The 21,182-nt window shown below is 39.9% G+C and overlaps 3 protein-coding genes across 8 annotated transcripts in view; all 3 read left to right on the top strand.

Annotated features, from left to right (window-relative positions):
• The window catches only part of LOC133475069 (gastrula zinc finger protein XlCGF57.1-like), a 28,756-nt gene extending 12,559 nt beyond the window's left edge, over positions 1-16,197 (top strand). Inside the window, exons 1-3 of one of the 5 annotated variants that reach the window (XM_061767422.1) lie at positions 6,114-6,592; positions 8,282-8,713; positions 13,636-16,197. In XM_061767422.1, the coding sequence (XP_061623406.1) occupies positions 6,502-6,592; positions 8,282-8,713; positions 13,636-15,335 (2,223 nt within the window). In that variant the 5' untranslated portion in view covers positions 6,114-6,501 and the 3' untranslated portion in view covers positions 15,336-16,197. Of the gene's footprint in view, positions 1-6,113; positions 6,593-8,281; positions 8,714-11,905; positions 12,238-12,297; positions 13,094-13,142; positions 13,461-13,635 lie in introns of those variants that run through there. The other 4 variants (XM_061767423.1, XM_061767425.1, XM_061767424.1 and 1 more) reach the window with 4 other exon arrangements.
• On the top strand, positions 546-6,021 carry LOC133475072 (zinc finger protein OZF-like). Its single transcript, XM_061767435.1, has 2 exons — positions 546-821; positions 3,561-6,021. Exons 1-2 carry the CDS (start codon positions 728-730, stop codon positions 4,901-4,903), a joined length of 1,437 nt encoding a protein of 478 aa, XP_061623419.1. The 5' UTR covers positions 546-727; the 3' UTR covers positions 4,904-6,021.
• Positions 16,198-16,973: 776 nt separating the features above from the next.
• On the top strand, positions 16,974-19,975 carry isca1 (iron-sulfur cluster assembly 1). Of its 2 annotated transcripts, XM_061767446.1 has the most exons (4): positions 16,974-17,126; positions 17,825-17,878; positions 18,350-18,455; positions 19,349-19,975. In XM_061767446.1, exons 1-4 carry the CDS (start codon positions 17,046-17,048, stop codon positions 19,495-19,497), a joined length of 390 nt encoding a protein of 129 aa, XP_061623430.1. In that variant the 5' UTR covers positions 16,974-17,045; the 3' UTR covers positions 19,498-19,975. The 2 variants fall into 2 exon arrangements, with proteins under 2 accessions (XP_061623430.1, XP_061623431.1); XM_061767447.1 differs by lacking the exon at positions 17,825-17,878 and having other exon boundaries at positions 17,009-17,126.
• Positions 19,976-21,182: the final 1,207 nt, after the last annotated feature.

The following is a 21,182-nucleotide window of genomic DNA, read 5'->3' as shown; positions in this document are numbered from 1 at the left end:
TGGGATGGGTGAGGCTTATGTTAAAACATAATCAAAACACTTTGGAATGGAGGTCACGCAGGACAGCATTTCTATAAATTACAGCAGACGGTGGGGGTCAAGAAGGCAGCAGGCTGAAATAGAAGGGAACAAACAATTATAACAAGATTAAGATTAGGTCATAGTGGGATAAATGAGACAATGCATTTAATTGGGAAGCATGGTATGGGTTTGTGTGAATGTGGAGCGGAGGAGGAGAGTGTTGAATATGTTATTTGGTATTTTCAAAGGCATGAAATAAGTAGAGGGAGGCTAAGACATGAGTTGAAGACAAGTGGGGTTCCAGTATTTCATCTTCGAAAGGTACTGAACACTGAAGAAATTAAGATCAAAGCCTTGTTTCAGTTTTTAAATGAAACAGGATTGATAAAGAGAATCTAGTCTAAAGTTTATTTGGTTTTTATTTATTTTGCTACCTTGTACTGTACATATGTACAGACGTACTCTGACCCACACTTCAGCACAGTAGATGGCGGTAATGCATCTTGAACGTTTGATTTTGATGCCAACCGCCAACAAAGAAGAAGAAGACGACGACGAAGAAGAAGAAGAAGAAGAAGAAGAAGAAGAAGAAGAAGAAGAAGGTTAGCAAACAGACAAGGCCCAGGAGGCGAAATAAAGTGGGAAAACGTTAAAAAGGTGTAAAGAGTTGGTGAGGGCGAAATCTACGCGCTTTTTTGATAAAACAATGGCGTCACATGAGGGTGATTTTTGTCGAGCGAGAGGAGAGAACGAGCAACAAGGACAAGGGCCAGCTGCTCAGACGGTGCTACGCATCCGAGGTTTGTTCACAGGCTAGCTTGGGCTTCTGTGCAACGCATTTACGTTCACCGTTAAACTCCCCTCTAATCCTGGTTGAATGGATTTGCGTGTCTTTCAAATGTAAACAGAGAGCGGCACAATAACGTTTGTTTGGAGCATATGACTCCATACATTGCACCGTTTCGCGTTACTCAAAGCAGGACCCAGGTGTCTTTATAACGGGTCTAACGAAACAAAGTGTAGAATTTTAAATATTTATTGCATCAATAAAACATTTAAATAACTTTTATAAAGGAATACTAGGGCAAAAAAGGCTGCGATTAAAGTTGTAATCATGAAAAGTGTATTTATATATATCTATATATGTTTTTTTTTTTAATAATTCACTGCTAGTCGTTTTCAAATCAGTTCCCATATTGCCAGAGGTGGGAGTACGTCACATATGTGCAAGTCTCAAGTCATAAACCTTCAAGTCTCAAACAAGACCCAAGTCACTGTGGGGGAAAAAAATCAAGCAACATGTATTAGTAATAAAATGTCTTTTTATTTCACAAATCATCCATCCATCCATTTTCTGAGCCGCTTCTCCTCACTAGGGTCGCAGGCGTGCTGGAGCCTATCCCAGCTATCATCGGGCAGGTGGCGGGGTACACCCTGAACTGGTTGCCAGCCAATTGCAGGGCACATAAACAAACAAACAACCATTCGCAATCACATCCACACCTACGGGCATTTTAGAATCCCCAATTAATGCATGTTTTTGGGATGTGGGAGGAAACCAGAGTGCACGGAGAAAACCCACGTAGGCACGGGGGAACATGCAAATTCCACACAGGCGGAACTGTGAGGCTGACGCTCTAACCAGTCGTCCACCGTGCCGCTTCACAAATCATGACACCAAAAAAAAGTATGAAACCTTGATCAGTTAAATGAACTGCATTTATTACATTGAATTCTTTTAAAATTGTATTTCAAACTCAATTTATTTTTCAACAAAAGTATGCTAGCAACGCCACGTCACTTCTTCTGCATTCAGCGGTTGTCATTATATTTCAGACACTACTTTCCGCTCTGCTCTCGCCTCATTAGTAAATGAAAACTTTTTTCACTTTTTGTGGCATTTTTGTTTGTTGGTGTGCCGTGAGATATTTCAATTGTAAAATATGTTCTTTGGCTCCATGAAGGTTGGAAATCACTGCTCTAGTCACATCTTGTAGTCTAATCAGTCAGGTCAAACCAACATTACATGACAGAAATAATGGCTCCGAACTTACTGTAATTAAATTACTTCACACACACCAAAACTTTAGAGCATGAGTCAGGTCATGTATTCTAATCAGTCAGGTCAAATATACTGTGCACGATGACGACGCGGAGAAAATGTCTTTTGCGCAGCCGATCAATGACATCATTGATCAGATCGGCGAATTATGACATTAAAGCTGATCAGCATAAAATGCTAAATATCGGCTGATACCGATCAGATCGGCGTAACGTCGTAGTTGTTGTTATGTCTTTAATGGGCGAGTTGCAAGCCATGCAGGTTGCCATCCTATTTTTGCAGACTCCATTGACATAATTCTTGAATCCAAGTTTTATCATCTTTGGAGCTCCTTCCATCGTTCTTCATGTCAGGTGGCTACACTGGCAAGTGCACAACAATGCAGACACTGTTGCCAGGTTGGCGTGAATGATGCCCCCCCCCCAAACAAATTTGTCTTTCTTTCCAAAAAATGGAAAACTGTTCTATGCCGATATATGCACCGAACTTAAAGAAAGAGTAGACTATTTCCCACATAAAATAAATTTTGTTTCTAGCTTTTTCCATTCTTGAGTGATTGGTTTCACCCAAAGCGCCTGTCTCTCACCCACAAGTGGAGAAACGAGCTTTTTGTAAAATGTCAGGCAGAACAGTGACTATGTCGTCACTGTGTAACAACGGAGCCGAGATAATTTGCTTTTTTGACACCTTAAACTGAAAACATAAACAAGACTGAGAAAGGCCTTTTGATGGCAAAATACAAATTTATTTGCAAATGAACAAAACTTACATTAACTCCATAATCTCTCCATCGCGACACATACTTAGTTGATATGATATGTATACATACTCTTTGAATGCGAGGTTCCTAAACTTCCAACATGTTGGCATTTATCTCATAATTGATGTGACAAGCTGAGATTCACCCCAGATCTTCATCTTCAACTCAAAAGTTGCTCTGATCTGAAATCCAGAGATGCAATGCCGCTGTTATGTTAGTCATTACAAACTTGAATTTCACACAAAAATTCAAGTTTGAATTCAAAAATTCAAAATTCAAAAATTCCAGCACACCCATGAACTTTGTGAGGATAAGGGGGTTCAGAAAATTGATGGATGGAAATTTTTTGAATAAGCAGTGATAAACCACCACTACGCGTTTACAGGATTAGTTCCCCTAACCCCAAAGAATGAAAAAAGAGAGAAAAAAATCCGCAAATAGGTGAATCCATGTATGTTGGGGTCCACTCTACTTGAAAGTGATGTAAAAATGATACCACTAAGTAGTTTCAGTGCTATAGTTACAAAAACCTTCACTCATTGTTCACACAATGTTTGTGTGTAGAACGATGTGTCGTTCATGTTATTTTTATTTTTCATAATATCGCATTAGATACATATTGTAATATTGGACAGAACTACAATGACACACGGTAGAATCACAACATAATTGACTCTGTATGAGTTAAACTGTGTTTGTGTTGCTTGTGTCCTGCAGACGTGTGGGGGGGCTCCACTTTTGCGCAGGAACATCACCCGACCCAGGACTTTGAAGAGCAAGCACAGGGTCCGCAGCCCCCCTACATTAAAGAGGAAGGGGCAGAATCACAGCCCACGCACGTTGAAGATGAAAACGAGGGTCCACATCACTGCATTAAAGAGGAAGCGCAGGATCCTAAACCCTCGCATATTAAAGAGGAAGAAGAGGGTCCACAGCCCCTTCGCATTAAAGAGGAAGAGGTGGTTCTAGAGCAGTCACACATTAAGGAGGAAGAGGAGGAGACTGACATCAGCAAGTTGCCACTGACTGCTGACTCTGTGAAGAGTGATGACGTTGAAGATGAACCACCGGAGTGGTCACAACTTCATCATCACAGTCCAAGTGGAGACCACTGTGGAGGACCACCACCGGACCACCTCTCGGCTCCGTTGTTACACAGTGACGACATAGAAGCTTTGGGAAGCAATATAGAGCCACCTAAAAAAGGTTTAAGCTACTCAGATTGCGATCAAAGAGTTGCTCTTGAAGAACGTACGACTGGAGCAATGACGACGCACATGAGAGAAAAACCTCATCGCTGCTCAGTTTGTAATAAAGGGTTCGTTCATGAGTCCGCTTTGATCAGACACGCGAGAAAACACATAGGAGAAAAACCTTGTTGCTCAGTTTGTGGTAAAGGGTTCAATACTATCTCAGAAAAAAATAAACACATGAGAAGACACACCGGAGAAAAAACCTTTAGTTGTTTAGTTTGTGGTAAAAGATTCATTAACAATGCAGGCGTGGTATCACACATGAGAATACACACAGGAGAAAAACCCTTTTGTTGCTCAGTTTGTGGTAAAAGTTTCAGTCACAGTTCAAGCATGGTATCACACATGAGAACACACACGGGAGAAAAACCCTTTAGTTGCTCATCTTGTGGTAAAACTTTCTCTCAAAGGAGCAATCTGGTGTCACATTTGAAAACACATACAGGAGAAAAACCCCATAGTTGTTTGGTGTGTGGAAAAATGTTCTCTTTGAACACAAAGATGGCAGTACACATGAGAATACACACAGGAGAAAAACCTATCCGTTGTTCGTTGTGTGATCGAACGTTCTCTTATAGGACGTCCATGGTAGCTCACATGATGACGCACACGGGAGAAAAACCTTTCAGTTGTTCCTCGTGTGATCGCGCATTCTCACATAAATCATCCCTGGTGGCACACACGAGAACACACACAAAAGAAAAATCTGTAAGTTGCTCAGTGTGTGGTAAAAGCTATGCTCGGAGGACCCATTTGACTGCACATATGCGGAAGCACAACACAGAGAGAGTAAATGTTTTACAGTAATCATCAGTTCAATCACACCATATATTGTTTTATTGAATTGTATTCTGAAGAGCTGATGAATGTTGCGTTTTGCTGTTCGGTAAACTACAAGCCGTTTCAAATCTTCTGCAAAGCTGATTCATTGTAGTCTTTCACTCTGTTTTGGGTGTTTGTGTTGTGCTTAGGGCTTTACCTAGAAACTGAGGAGTTGCTGTGTGTGTTTAGAGGGACAGTAAAGTCATTTTCATTGAAGTGTTGAAAACGCACAAAGACTGAAAAAGATAATTTAGTTGTGAATTATGGAGATATAGTGTTAAACTATATTTCACCATCTCAGTTTTTTTGTTTTTGTTTTTTTTGTGCGGGGCTTGGGCTGTCTGCATGAGTCGGCCCTCCCCCCACTAAGTACCGAGCTGTTATTCCATCAGTGGCTATTTGGTGCAATTGTGAGTTACATAGTAATAATAAACTTGTCCCATTTATACCACTACAGCTAGCCATCAAGAAACTCCTAAAACCTTAAAAAAATGCATTTTCCCTGAACTCTGTTTTTTTTGGGTTATGGATTTGGCAAGCTTGTTAACAACACTCTTGTCTGTGGTGTGTCAAATTTGACTCTTTTTTTTTTCTTTTTTTTTGTCCTCCACTTTGCAGTTCCTTTAAGACTGTGCTTGTCCAAACATGTCTACACCTAATGGTGTGTTCTCAAAGTGTGAACATCACCTATCAATGGTACAAAAGCAGTATAACAGATACAAATGGAAATTAGTTGCCTGCTAAATCTGGTGTAACAGTCACTTCATATCTTCGCATGTGCACATAAACTAAAAATAAAGACTGCTATGTCATTTTTAATGTACATTTTTTTTCTTTGCTTTTACATTTTTTTCTTTGCTTTAAGAACCATTTGGATTCTAACCTCTGCAGCTGTCTTTCTTCCCATGTTCTCTTTTTGAGCCGCTGTCTGTACTGCCCCAAAATGGCGGCCGTTTGAAGTTGTGGATGCTTTAAAACGGCATTTATTATTATTTTATTTTATTTATTTTGTAAAATGACTTTTCTTTGGAATGTATGCTGCCCCTTTTTGATTGTGTAATAAAAAATTAAAGCAAAACTTACTTTTTAGCACAGCAACAGAACACTGGATTTTCCCTTTTTTTTTTTTTTTAGAAGGAATAGAGAGAAAAGATAAAACCACCATAGAAAAAGGCGAGGAAGGCGTTTCCTATGGCAAGCCCTCTTAACATTTAGCAGCTAGACTTGATAATCCAGTTTAACTCTATGTGGAAATCAAATTGTCTCACGGGGTCAGACAGATGTGCACCGTTTCCTATGGCAAGCCCTCTTAACATTTAGCAGCTAGACTTGATAATCCAGTTTAACTCTATGTGGAAATCAAATTGTCTCACGGGGTCAGACAGATGTGCACTCCAAGACAATAGATGGCAGTAGTGTAACAAACGCAAGCTGCCACCCGCCATTAAACTAAAGAAGAAGAAAATGAAAGGCCCACCATGCAAACTCTAGTGGGGAAAACGTTATAAAATAATAAAGGAGTGGGTTAGCGCAAGGAACTTATTACCGCTGCCGACGAACTCTACGTGCTTTTTAAAAGGACCATGGCGTCGTACGAGCAGCGAGTTTGTCGAGCCAGAGAGGAGAACGAGCGACGGCAGGAAGATGCTCAGACGGCGCAGTTGCATATCCGAGGTCCGTTCACATGCTCGCTAGCCTTCCAGTGTACACGTTTACTTTCTCCATTAAGGATCTTAATGCAGCTCCTATGTGAATTTATTTGGGCGGATTTCAAATGTGACCGCAGAAAAGCACAGTAACGTTTCACTACCGAGAGTTAAAACTTAACGCTCATTAAACGTGAAGGGTTATTTGTCAACTAGCAGATGACACTTTTTTTTTTTTAAGAATAAAGCTCGGGTGCCGGAAGCTTTAAAGAAGTTGCCTCCGGCTTCATCTGGTCAATATTTAAATATGAACAAATGTTGTTGGCTATTCACTATCACCCTCTTATGGATCACAATGAAAAACGTTAAATATTTAGGAATCAATGTTAGAAAGGATAAGACAAATTGGGTTGACTGCGAATTTAGAAACTATCACTGTAAACACCAATTGTTAACAACACTCTTGTATGTGGTGTGTCAAATGTGACTGTCCCCCCCCCTCCACTTTACAATTCCTTTAAGACTGTGCCTGTCCAAACATTTCCACACCTAATGGCGTGTTTTCAAAGTGTGAACATCACCTATCAATGGTACAAAAGCAGTATAACAGATACAAATGGAAATTAGCTACCTGCTAAATCTGGTGTAACAGTCTCTTCATATCTTCGCATGTGCACATTGTCCATAAACAAAAAATTTAAACAAAACTTACATGCACTGCTATGTCACCGCTATGTTTGTCTAGACTTGAATCGCCAGCCTACTTATGAGATGACACCGTCGCGTGTACAGAACTTTGAACCCCAAACCAGAGCCAACAAAGTTTTAAAAGCAAATCATTATTTATTTATTATTTAACCAAGGGTGCACAAACAACATGAGCAAAGATAATTACAAAAACTACCTCGCAGAAGACTGACACGAATTAAATTAATCAAAACACACCAGAGGTGGATAGCCGATAAAACAAAAGAGCGAAAACACTCACGCAAAGAGTTGCAACTAAAGATGTTGCAAAAGCAGTAATAGAAAAACACAGCTGTAGAGACCAATAACGAGATAAGAATTAGCGTAGAAGCACCCTAAATACTGTAACGGGAAAGAAAGGAGAAATAAAACAAAGGGAGCCGTTCTTGGACTACACGGGCCCAGAGAATTGAACAGAAACAAGATAACAAAAGTCTAATCTACACAAGAAAAAATCATATTAGGACTAATGGAAAACCACAAATATTTATGGGGGGAAACAAGTGCGAGGCGAAACACACGATCGAAGAAGCAAATGTCAATGGGCAACATATATCAGGTGCATAAGAACCTACTGTAGCTAATCATGATGCCAAGCAGGTGTATGCCAGAGGCTCTGCCCATCCACAATGGCCAGGGAATGTAAAAATACTGAGTTCTCCACATTTGGACACCATCACTTGACAGGGGTCTGTGTTAACATTCATGGAATGACATCATTTACAATCCAGTATATATTTTTTCCCTAGTTTATAATTTTCTCACTGTGAACATTTTTTGCTTTTCTCTTCATGTTCACTTTCAGTGTATTTGTGGCTATTGGAAACATACAAACTGTTCGTGCTTAGGCTGGCCACCGATATGTCTGAAAATTATTTTTATTCAAAAAACACCACTTTGACTAGTCATACCAGATCATATGCTTGACCCTTGTGAGCTAAACTGTCTTTGTGTTGCTTGTGTCTTGCAGATATCCAGCAACTGATGGGTCATCAAGTTGATCGTCCCTCTCATTTGCACTGGAGGCGCACCAGTTTGGGACAGGACGATTCACAGCCCTCCAACAAGGCCGATGTTAGCAAGTTGCCACTGACTGGTGTCTCGGTGAAGAGTGAAGACGAAGAGGATCCACAGTCCCCCCATGTTAAAGAAGAAGAGGAGGATCCAGAGCACCCTCACATTAAGAAGGAAGAGGAGCCGACTGATGTCAGCAATTTGCAGCTGACTATCATCTCTGTGAAGTTTGAAGATGGCGAAGACCAACTACCTGAGTCATCACAGATTCATCAGCACAGTCCAAGTAGAGACCACAGTGGAGGACCACCACTAGACAACCTCTTAGCTCCGCTGTCAGACAGTGATGACATAGATGAACGTTTGAGGAGCGATGCAGACTGTGAAGGTGATGACAAGCAGTCGACATGTTCTGAAAAGGAGACATCTCTTAGCAAGAAAACTTCTAAAAAACGCAGATATCCCACACCTAACAAATATTTCAGCTGCTCAATTTGTGGCAAAAAATTTGCACAGAATAGACCCATGATTAGACACATGAAAATACACACAGGAGAAAAACCTTTTAGTTGCTCAACTTGTGATAAGACATTCTCTCAAAAGGAATATATGAACTCACACATGAAAAAACACACAGGTCAAACCCCCTTTCGTTGCTCATTTTGTGGTAAAACATTCTCTCAAAAGAAGACACTGGAATCACACATGAGAACACACACAGGAGAAAAGCCCTTTAGTTGCTCATCGTGTGGTAAAAACTTTGCTCTTGAGCTTAACATGGTAAAACACATGAGAACACACACGGGGGAAAAATCCTTTCTTTGCTCAACTTGTGGTAAAACCTTTTCTGAAAAGCATCGTTTGGTATCACACTTGAGAACACACACGGGAGAAAAACCCTTTAGTTGTTCAACTTGCGGTAAAACCTTTTCTCTAAGGCATCACATGGTATCACACATGAAAATACACACAGGAGAAAAACCGTTTGGTTGCTCAGTTTGTGGTACAACATGCTCTCGAAAAGGAAATCTGGAAATACACATGAGAACACACACGGGAGAAAAACCCTTTAGTTGTTTAACTTGTGCTAAAACGTTCTCTGCCAAATCAACCATGGTAATACACATGAGAACACACACAGGAGAAAAGCCCTTCAGTTGCTCTGTGTGCGGAAAAAGATTCACTCAAAAGGTTAACATGGTAATACACATGCGATCACACACAGGAGAAAAACCATTTAGTTGATCAGTGTGTGGCGAGATCTATGCTCATTTGGTTCATGATGTTAAACATTAAAGTGGGGAAACTATGCAAAAATATAAGAATTTGAGACGGCGGACTACTTTTTCACGGCACTGTAGCTATCATATACATAATTCTGTGGTTGGTGCTCAGAGTCTGTCCCTCTTTCTGCACTGTCCCTCAAGGGTCATTCTTAGGGCCATCCTGTTTGCGCTCTACATGCTTCCTCTCAGAGATGTTAAATTTGATGTGGTCTCAAACCCCTTGTATGGAGATGACCTACACATTTGCACTTCGATTTTAGCGAAGAGCTGTCTCTTCCTTAGACATTCTCCAAAAGCAGTTAATGTTAAACTAAACCCAAGCTGCCAAAACTTTCTCTTACTGTATATTTTAAATGTGCACATCTTCTTTATGTAAACCTACTATTTATTCTAATAAATATGTTTAAAACATTCCATCTAATTGCTTACGCAGGCTGCCATGTTTAGGTCTTTCACTCTTGCGATAGTGCGCATGTGCGAGAATGTGAATCAATGAAGTATTTATTCCCAAAAATTTTTAAAAGATCATATCTACACCCTTATGGAGGCCGCCATGTTTTGGTCGTTTCACACTTAAATTGCCATCATATACTGTTGCCAGCAACATTAACAGAACACCATCTCGAAATCATGTTCAATTCCTAATTTTAATACACTTTAAAAATGCTAATTAATGACACCGTCATTGATTAATATTGTATAATGGGGCGCTTACCGGGGCGGATCCACGCTCCGGTTGCTCGACCGGCTGGCTTGGCGACCGTGTGACAGCTGGTGGGCCACTTTTCAAAGGCAGTTTAATAGGTGAAAATAAATTTACACACTTACCGTTGATGCTGACACAGTTGCAGTTCTTACCGAAGCATTACAGCGATACATTTTTAACAAACCAGGCGTAATCAGATGAACAGTATCTAACCTAAGTAGTTTCGTTCGTCAGTGCCTAAAAACTATTCCACTTTGAATTGTGTGGGACACTGCTGACCCAGTTCAATTGAGCGCTGTGGCAGCAGGTAAACCTACTGGCGCTTTGCTGTCACTAATGGTCTTCGGGCCGATGACAATGCTGCCAAACTGGCCACCACCCTTATGCTGTTATTGTTGTTGTTATGGTTTTCTTTTTATTGTATTAACACTAATTGTAGTTTTTTTCATACTTTAATACTTTTGTGAGTCTTCTCTTTTTGTGAGTCCTCTCTGTGAGAGGTGCTGTTGATATAAAATGGATTCACTTACAAGGTCCGGACACCCGTGTCATTCAAGACTAATGATAGATGGATGGGATATTATTCTATTAATTTTGTTTTCAAAATGGTCATGTGTAAAAGGTATAAAAGCAGTATAGAACACATTCACATTGGACAATTAAAAAGACATTGTGATGTGTTAGGGAATCAGAGGAGGAAGCGTTTCCCAGCATGCTTGACTGTTGTTACAATGATTACATTTGGCTGGTATGGCCTCTTTCATGTGTTATTTTATACATACATAGTGTAATTTTGTGCTACAACTTAACATATGAAAAGTGCCATATAAAGTCTAATCCGGTATACGCACAACCTACTTCCACATTTGGCAACACAGGTCTAATCACTTCCTCCTGGCTTAGGCTAAAGGAGATGGTGATAAAGCACCCGTAGGAATTGTAAATGTATCTAATGTCTTTTTTAACACAAGATGTCTCCACAGAGCCACCAAAGATGACAATATTTCATGTTTGGGCTTCGTTCGTGTTTACATATATATTTGTATAAATAAATGATATACTTTACATGTATTGAACTTTTGTCAAAAGACACCAGCCATAAAGAAAACACAATATAAGACAGTTCAGCTTCAGACAATCATGTCATCAAACCGTAGTCCTGCTCATTAGCACAGCATACAACACAAGTCCGTTAACCTGTTCCACATATAGCAGATTGTGAACAGGTCCAAATACTAGTCAGCGTTAGCACAAATCCTTCAGGCTTCTTCTCCTAGTGTCAGGAAAAGCCTACTCGAACAGCTGAGCTTTATTTTGGTTTAATCAGAGGCACTCTAATGTAAATGGTGGCAGGTGTGTGCTGACTCTCATTTACTGTAACGTGAGTTTGAATCAAGACTATGGTAAAGAAAAACAAACGAAATAACTAAAACTAAAATGGAAAAAAAAAACACTTTTTCGCAAACAAAATAAAATACAAACCAGAATTTAAAAAAGAAACGTTAACTAAAACAACATTTTACGTTTTCAAAACTAACGATAACTAACTATAATTACAGCGAAAATGTCCTTCGTTTTTGTCTTTGTCAATTAATTTCATACATGAGCTTCCGGCATTGATTTTAAACGTATTTATTTCGGATACAGAACGGAAACGGAAGGAGGGTCAACCAGTCGATTGGGAATTGTAGTTCACTTTCTGTGTCTGTCGCCTAGAAGTGGCGTCATCGGGCAGCGCCGTCGTATTTACTGCCCGCCAGACCAAAGTTGGAATTAAAAACCGTAACTAAAATGAAAGGAAAAATGTCATCTGCCGAGGCAGCTCAACTAGTTCACTTAAATCAGCAAACTAATAAGCAAGATTAGGAAATTGTACAGAACTATTTTAATGTAAAAGAAGATGCAATGATTGTAAACAAGGTAAACTTTCGATATTTTATAGTAGAAGTGATCAACTTTACCCAGCAAGCTAAACAGAGTAGAAAAATAGCAATGGTGAAAAATGCTACAAACTATCTTGATATCAATGGAATAACGTGGAAACAAATACAAGACGAACTGAGGAACGGAAAACAATGTAAAATGAAATAATATCTGTGCCCATATCAAATGGAATGCTATGAACCTTATGGTAACAGCCACCACAAAATTCTGAAAAATTCTCAACTGCTTAACACATTGAATAGAAAGCTAAGAAGTAACAGGTTGTTGTTTTTTCCCCAAAAAATAACTAATATAAAAAAGATATAATTTAATGGGTTGGCTTTAGCTTAGTTAACAAATTAAAACAGGACTTCCTTTTGAAGTTTCCCTAGCCTCCTTCTGTTCTTTGTGCGCGGCCCTTGGAGACAAATGTTTGAAGACTGAAATTGAATGAATTTAATAGGTAGGCCGAATTACGAAGTGTAAAAATATGAGCGAGAGGGGGAAGTTAATTATGCAGCAGTGGAATGATCTTGGAAGATCTTTTAGCCAAAGCAGTAATCATTCCAAACCATTAGGTGGCGATCATGCAGTCAGTTTGCAAACCGCGGTTGAACAGAAAGAAGAAGACGACAAATAGGATCTCGCGAGAGCCAGTAGGTAAACGTAAAAAAAAAAAATAAATAAATAACTAATCGTGTGGGTGAGAACGTGACTAATGCAAAGAAATAACTTGCTTCTAATAGAATTATGGCGTTGTACGAGAAGCAACTTTGTCGAGCGGGAGAGGACGGTGAGCGTCATCCACAGCAACTGGAATCTGCTCGCATGGTGCTAAACAAACACGCCCAAGGTCCGTTCACGACACATTTGCTTTCTCTATTAAGCTCGCCGCTGCTCTTCTCAAATGTGTCTACAGAAAGGCGCAATAACGTTCCATTGTAAACGTTTCAGTGCACGTTTTAACTATTAAACGGGATGGGAAAGTCATTCGCCTTATCTCTTTATTTGCAACCTCCTCGGTCGTAGATAGTCAATTTTGTGTTTACACATTAGCAGGGGTGGGTTGAGTTGCCACAAATTGTTCTCAAATAAGAGTACTGTTAACTCACAATAATGTGACTGCAGTAAGACGAAAAATTTTTACTCAAAATAATTCTCAGTCAAAACCTCAGTTAAAACAAAAAACAACAACTACTCAAGCAAGTACTAATTAACTGGTGAGTCCCCGATTTTCTCCGGGTACTCCGGTTTCCTCCCACATTAAAAAAAACATGCATGGTAGGGTCATTGAAGATTATTATAAATTATTGATTAAGCGGGGATAAACTGCCAACAAGCGTTTTCAGGATTGGACCCATGTGCGCTAAACTGTATTTGCGTTGTGTCTTTCAGACGTCCAGCAGCTGATGGGTCATCGGGTTGACATTTGCCCTCAGTCGCATGGGGGAAGCTCCAATTTGGGGCAGGACGATTCACAGCCCTCCCACATAAATGAAGTCGAAGAGGAGGAGGCCGATGTTAGCATGTTGCTACTGACTGGTGTCTCTGTGAAGAGTGAAGTCGAGGAGAAAGAAGAGGTTCCACCGCCTCCCCACGATAAAGAGGAAGCGGGCCCTCAGCCCCTCTGCATTAAAGAGGAGGAAGAGGATCCTGAGTGTTCTCACAGTAAAGAGGAACACACGGGTCCTCAGTCCCTCCACATTAAAGAGGAAGAGGAGGATCCAGAGTACCACCATGTCAAGAAAGAAGACATGCAGGCTGATGTCTCTGTGAAGAGGGAAGACGACGAACCACCTGGCTCATCAGAGCTTCATCATCACAGTCCAAGTGGAGACTACTGTGGAGGACCACCACCGAACAACCTCTTAGCTCCGCTGTCAGACAGTGATGACATAGATGAACGTTTGAGGAGGGACGCAGACTGTCAAGGTGACGACAATCAGTTGACATGTTCTGAAATGGAAAGCTCTCAAACATGCAGGAGTCGTCACTCATTTAAAGAACATTTCAGCTGCACTGTTTGTGGTAAAAGATTTGCTCGAAATGGAAATATGATTAGACACGTGAAAACACACACAGGTGAAAAACCATTTAGTTGCTCAACTTGTGGTAAAACCTTCTCTCTAAGGCATCATATGGTTTTACACATGAGAACGCACACAGGTGAAAAACCTTTTGGTTGTTCTGTTTGCGGTACAACATTCGCTCATGAAGAAAGTCTGAAAATACACATGACAATACACACTGGTGAAAAACCCTTTAGCTGCTCAACTTGTGGTAAAACCTTCTCTCGAAGGCATTATATAGTATCACATATGAAAACACACACAGGTGAAAAACCCTATAGCTGCTCAACTTGTGGTAAAACCTTCTCTCAAAGGCATTATATGGTATCACACATGAAAACACACACGGGTAAAAAACCCTTTACTTGCTCAGTTTGTGGGAAGGCATTCTCTCTAAAGGAATATATGAAATCACACATGAAAAGACACACAGGTGAAAAACCCTTTAGGTGCTTAGCTTGTGGTAAAGCATTCGCTCACAAAGAAACATTACAATCACACATGAGAATACACACAGGAGAAAAACCCTTTAGTTGTTCAACTTGTGGTAAAACTTTCACTCAAAGATCAAATCTGAGAACACACATGAGAACACATACAGGCGATAAACCCTTAATTTGTTCAACTTGTGGTAAAACATTCAATGCAAAGCAAAATTTGGAAAAACACGTGAAAATGCACACAGGTGAAAAACCCTTTAGTTGCTCAACTTGTGGTAAAAGATTCTCTCGAAAGGATTGCATGCTGTCGCACATGATAAAACACACAGGAGAAAAGCCTTTCTGTTGCTCAGTTTGCTGTAAAACATTCTACCGGAACGACAAGCTGCAAGTACACCTGAGAAAACACACAGGAGAAAAACCCTTTAGTTGCTCAGTGTGTGGAAAAAGATTCTCGCAAAAGGCACACCTGGCTATACATATGAGAAGGCACACAGGAGAAAAACCCTTTAGTTGCTCAGTGTGTGGGAAAAGATTCATTCAAAAGGTAAGCCTGGTAAGACACATGAAAACCCACAAAAGCTGAGCTCATACAACCAGTTTGACTGCGCACTTGCGAAAACACAATTCAGAGAGAATCCTTTTCCAGGTACGGTGTTGGCACACCTATCCTCACAATGTCTGTTTTCCTTGAAAAGGTCATTTTAAAAATATATTTTTACTGATGTCTGGCGTTCCTCCTCTGTCGCCAATCATGAAAATCGCAAGAGGACAGAAAAATGCCGACGTCACTCTTAAAACAAGTTTTGTGAATCTGAAATCTGATTGGATTAAAAAAATTAAAAAACAGCCATTGCCAATGGTGTCTATGTGTCATGGGCCAGCACTCCTGATTCTGAAGCAACACATAGAAGCTGAAATCTGATTGGACAAAAAAAAATAAATGACAATTTAACATACACACTACTGGAAGCTGGGCAGCAAAGACACACTATGACATGAATACAATGGACTATTGGAAATAAATTAATACAATTGAATGTGAGTTGTAAATGGAGGTCAGTGCTTGTGATTGTGTTTAGGCCAGCAAAGCGGGCCTTGCTGGCCCTGACTGTACACAACTGGTTGGAGTCCAACCCTTACTGGAAACGAATCCGACTTACTGCCAAAGTCTGACAACCAATATATTTTTATAGTCCTGAGTCAGTAAATCATTTTTTAATGCATCCATGCCTCCGCCATCCTAACTCATCTATTGTGTGTTTTCTTATCTTGGTTGTTTTTGTTATATTTGCAATCATATACAGTACTGTGAATACGGGCAAGCGGTCACTGAAGATAAAATACTCACCATATTGTTATGTATGACATTAGTGAATGTATTATCTATTAATGCTTCACAATGAAAAGTGAATAAATTGATTCTCTTGGGTCTGGTAATTCTGGGATAGAGGTTGAGGCTATGTACTGCTTGGGTTTAGATCTATGTTGTGTAGTCACTGCAGATGAACATGACTTTTTAAAGATTTGTGTAATTTTCTTTCATCCAGTCTTTGAATGTACAGTATCAATATTAGAACCTGGTGTTCTGCAACTTATGTACATTTTTTTTCTTTTTCCCCTAAGTATTTCTATTGTGACAAGGATTGTCACTATCAAATATTTTCTAGAATCGATTATTCCAATGATATTCCATCCAGGTGGCCGGCTGGTTAGCAGATCTCTTTCACCGTTTCAAATATGCTCATTTCAATGTCCATACCGCTTTCATCAGTCATTCATAGTTTGTATTCAGAATTTGTGTGGTTATATCGTTCACCTGTGAAATAATTGCAGCTATTGTTTACTTGAAAACCAAAAAGAAAATAAGAGGCCATTGTAAGGTACAAAATCAACTTAATCATGGTCTACATTTTTATAGATTCTTTTTATTTCTACTTTTCTGAAAACGTCACGGTGTGTCAAGACAGCTACTGAGATGCAATTGGGCAAATTCATGTCACATGACCTCATCTAGTAACGTCATTGGTCGAAATGACGGCGAAACCGCTATGACATAATAGAGAAGCTGGTCTTTTTTTCACAACAGAAACTTGATAAGGTGTAACGTGTGATAATAACCGATACCGTAAGTGGATGACTAAAAGATAAAGAAAAAAAAAACCGCACACAACATGATTCGAACCAATACGAAATTAACAGGTTGCGTCATCAAGTCACGACCACCCTTATCGGACGTGACAGCCATATTTTACGCGCATGCGCAGTCCATTGTTATGATGCGAACTTGACCAACATGTCTGCCTCCATGGTACGAGCGACCGTCCGAGCGGTCAGTAAAAGAAAGATACTTCCCACTAGAGCTGCACTCACTCTGGTAAGTCCTTAAACATTTACTATTAAGTACATGCGGAGTACTTCGTAACTATCCCTAACTGTTTTGTGTATCACTTACGTTGCGAAACTCGGCAGCTATGCTACATAAGCTGCTCAGGCTATTTGTTTTGTAACGCCATTCGGAGTTTAGTTGTCTAACTGCTAAGATAACTAATCCACAATGCGGAAATTGGCCTGTCAAACGTTCACTTTTTTATTAATATAATACACGTTAACAAACAGGCAGTTTTCATTTCTTATTTTTTCCCCTGAAAAGTGATGGTTATGGCGATAGGAGGATTGTGCCCACTTCTAGCAGCAACAACAACAAGTAGCCAGATAATTGAATGCCCAATGGTGACACTGAACACAAAAATTCAATAATTCATTCTTGCTAGGGCGGGTGGCATCCCTGTCATCTATGCCAATGTATAAAAAAAACCTTCGAAGGCCAAAAATAAAACAATGACATGACAGTATGATGTAGTGCGGTGCAATAACCACTGCAACAACAGTAATAAATAATGTGAAATAAAGGAATCCTTGCTGTCTAAATGAGGAAATTATACAAAGAAAAACAATCAGAGCTCAGTAAACATAAGTGATGATAATAAATAAGTGTAAAGTCTTACAGTTTCAGTATGGGAACTTGCTTGGTATTGTTCTAAGTGTGAGTTCTAAATTGTAATTTTATTCTAGACACCATCTGCAGTGAACAAGATCCGATGTTTTTTGCAGGACAAGCCTGAATATGTGAGTAATGTGTTTATCCATCCATCGATTTTCTCTACCGCTTTATCCTCACAAGGGTCGTGGGCGTGCTGGAGCCTATCCCAGCTATCTTCGGGCGAGAGGCAGGGTACACCCTGAACTGGTCGCCAGCCAACCGCAGGGCACATATAAACAAACAACCATTCACGCACACATTCACACCTACGAGCAATTTGGAGTCTTCAATCTACCTACCATGCATGTTTTTGGGATGTGGGATGTGGGAGGAAACCGGAGTACCCGGAGAAAGCCCACGCGGGCACAGGGAGAACATGCAAACTCCACACAGGCGGCGTCTGGATTTGAACCCCGGTCCTTAGAACTGTGAGGCAGATGTGCTAACCAGTTGGCCGCCATAATGTGTTTATATTTTGTAAAATTTGTTTGTCCGACCAAACAAGAAATGGCCCCTTAAAGGTGATTTTGTGATTTAGCCTCTGTGTTTAATCCCAGATTGGCTTGAAAGTTGGAGTGAGAACGCGTGGCTGCAACGGGCTGACGTATACGCTGGACTACGCTAAACAGAAGGAAAGTTGTGATGAGGAGGTGCAGCAGGATGGTGAGCTGTCTTGTTTTTATAACAGTTCCATCTGATTTTTAAAATGTTAATGGTCGTAATAGCTGTAATTTCTCCCTTTGCTAGTCGATTGTGAACTCAGTGAACATGTTGAGTGTCAATGTTTTCTACTTTAAACAGCTATATATGGGTGGGACTTGTGGCTTCGTTATACTTTATAAAAACAGTTCATTTCTTATATTTTCCAATACAGTTCTTTTTTTTATTTGTTAAAGACATTAAAAGAATGTCTTTTGGGAGGCTAGAATGGATGAATGGCATTTCAGTTCATTTCAAGTTATGAGCTTCGTTATAGAGTGAATGAAACTCGTAAAGACCTTTTCACGGTGCACCTGGGTCTACTTCACGTTCAAACCAGCAGGAGAAGCCTCCAATTTACTTTGTGGTAAGATGGAAAGCAACCACTTCCAAATATGAGCAAGCAGTGAATATCAAGAAAACCAAGTGCAGTGTGAAAAGGCCTTTAGTCAAGGTACCACTTTATACCAAATACAGTATATTATTTCCTCCCCAATATTTTTTTCAATTGAATTGTACAAGTTGTTGTTTTTCTGAAAATGATAAACCATGGTCTTTCCATCTCCATCATAGGTTTTATTTTAATAGTAGTATATTTGTTTTCCATAACCACTTTGCTAAGTAAGAATAAATAAATCCAGTTACCAAGGCATACATTATGGACAATTCTATTTTTCTATAGCTAAAAAGAGGTGACCAACACCATAATATTCTTCCATTTTCAGTTCCTGTTTATGTAATGTAATGGCCAGGTGTATCAATAAGTTTGTCCGAGTTGTGTCAAATTCCGAATTAAAACTCACCATGATGTGCTTGTATCTTTCTTGTTCATTGGTCTTCTTTTTGCGCTGTGACAGGCGTGAGGGTGTTCATTGCGAAGAAAGCCCAGCTGACTCTCCTGGGAACCGAGATGGACTTTGTGGAGTCCAAGTTGTCAAGCGAATTTGTCTTCAACAATCCCAACATCAAGGGCATGTGTGGCTGCGGAGAGAGCTTCAGCGTCTGAGCCCGGCCCACCTCCCCAAAAAAGACTCCGCATGGACCATGGAGCCAGTCTTTTTTTTTACCACTGCAGACTCCACACACTAACACACACGCTTGTGAAGCCACAGTGTAATGCACCGTATGTTAATAACAGCACTTGGTATGATTTTTGTCCTACTTCTGACGTGTGTCTTTTTATTTTGGACTTCGCATCCCCAACCTTGTAGGGGCCTCGCTGAGTGTTTTTCCCCCCTCCATTTACATGGCAGCCTACTGTTTTACCGATACGCACATTATTTGACATTGTCATATGAAGAGGATGCAGTGTGTAATTGTTTGTGAAAAAAATCCAAAACTGAACAGAAGTGTCTTGAAAATTTGCTTTATCGCTTTGTATAGTCTTTTGAAAACAAAAAAGCATATTTATCTCTGTGTAAATATAAAGAGTGTGAATGAACCAAGAACCACGTAAGCGCATAATAAAGCAATGTAAAAACCTCCCTTTTATCATTTTGTCCAAAGACACGAAGAAAAAAAACACCAAAAAAATGACAATACAGTAAAAAATAAATAGGGAAAAGACCTGCTGAGAATAGGGAAAATCGAGTCATTAATGCCTCCCTTAAAGGTTTATAATGCCACATGATGGTCCCAAATAACTACTTTTCTATTAATGACGAATGAACGTGTGGGTAGATGATGGCTGGATTACGGATTGATGAAATGATGGACAGATGGATGGATGAATAAATGGCCAGCTGTATAAGATGGCAGAAGATGGTGCCAAATCACGTTTTCTATTAGGCGGTGCGCTGTATGGTGTTTCAGAAAGAGCACTGAATAACGGAGGGTAGGAACAACCAGAAAAATCTGCAAATTTGGGGAATTCACAAACCGGCAGACATATCGGTACCCATGAATGTGTAATGTGTAAGATCATCAATCAAAAAATACAACCCAAGTGAACTCAAAATGCTGTTTTTAAATGGTGATTTCATCTATTAAGGAAAAACAATTATTCAGTTACCTGGCGCTGTGTGAAACAGGAATGCCCCCCTGAACCTAACAAGTGGTTGGGCCATCCTCGGCAGCCACAACTGAAATCAAGCGTTTTCTATAACTGGCAATGAGTTTCACATCTCTGGAGAGATTTTGGCCTACTCTTCCTTTGAATTCAGCCAAAATTGAGGATTTTCAAGCATTTTAAGGTCATGCCATTGCATTTTAATCAGATTCAAGTATGGACTTTGACTAGGCCACTCCAAAACCCTTTTTTTTTTTTTTTTTAAAAGCAATTCAGAAGTTGATTTGCTGGTGTGTTTTGGATTGTTATCCTGCTGCACAACCCAAGTGTGCTTCAGCTTGAGGTAAAAAACTAATGGCTGAACATTCTCCTTCAGGATTTTCTGCTAAAGAGCAAAATTCATGGTTCCATCAATCCCACCAAGTTGTCGAAGTCCTGAAGGAGCAAGGCAGCCCAAGATCATCATATTACCACCACCATGTTTGACTGTTCGTATGATGTTCTTTTTCTGAAATGCTGTGTTTCTTTTATGCCAGATGTAATGAGACACACACCTTCCAAAAAGCTCAACTTGTCAGTCCATATAATATTCTCCCAAAAGTATTGGGAATCATTCCGATGTTTTTTTGCAAAAGTAAGACGAGCCTTTGTGTTCTTCTTGTTGAGCATTGGTTCTTGCTTTG

Source organism: Phyllopteryx taeniolatus, chromosome 3 (assembly GCF_024500385.1).
Source record: "Phyllopteryx taeniolatus isolate TA_2022b chromosome 3, UOR_Ptae_1.2, whole genome shotgun sequence".
Lineage (NCBI taxonomy): Eukaryota > Metazoa > Chordata > Actinopteri > Syngnathiformes > Syngnathidae > Phyllopteryx > Phyllopteryx taeniolatus.
Note: the sequence above shows the minus strand (reverse complement) of the source record. Positions and strands in the feature narration are given on the sequence as shown.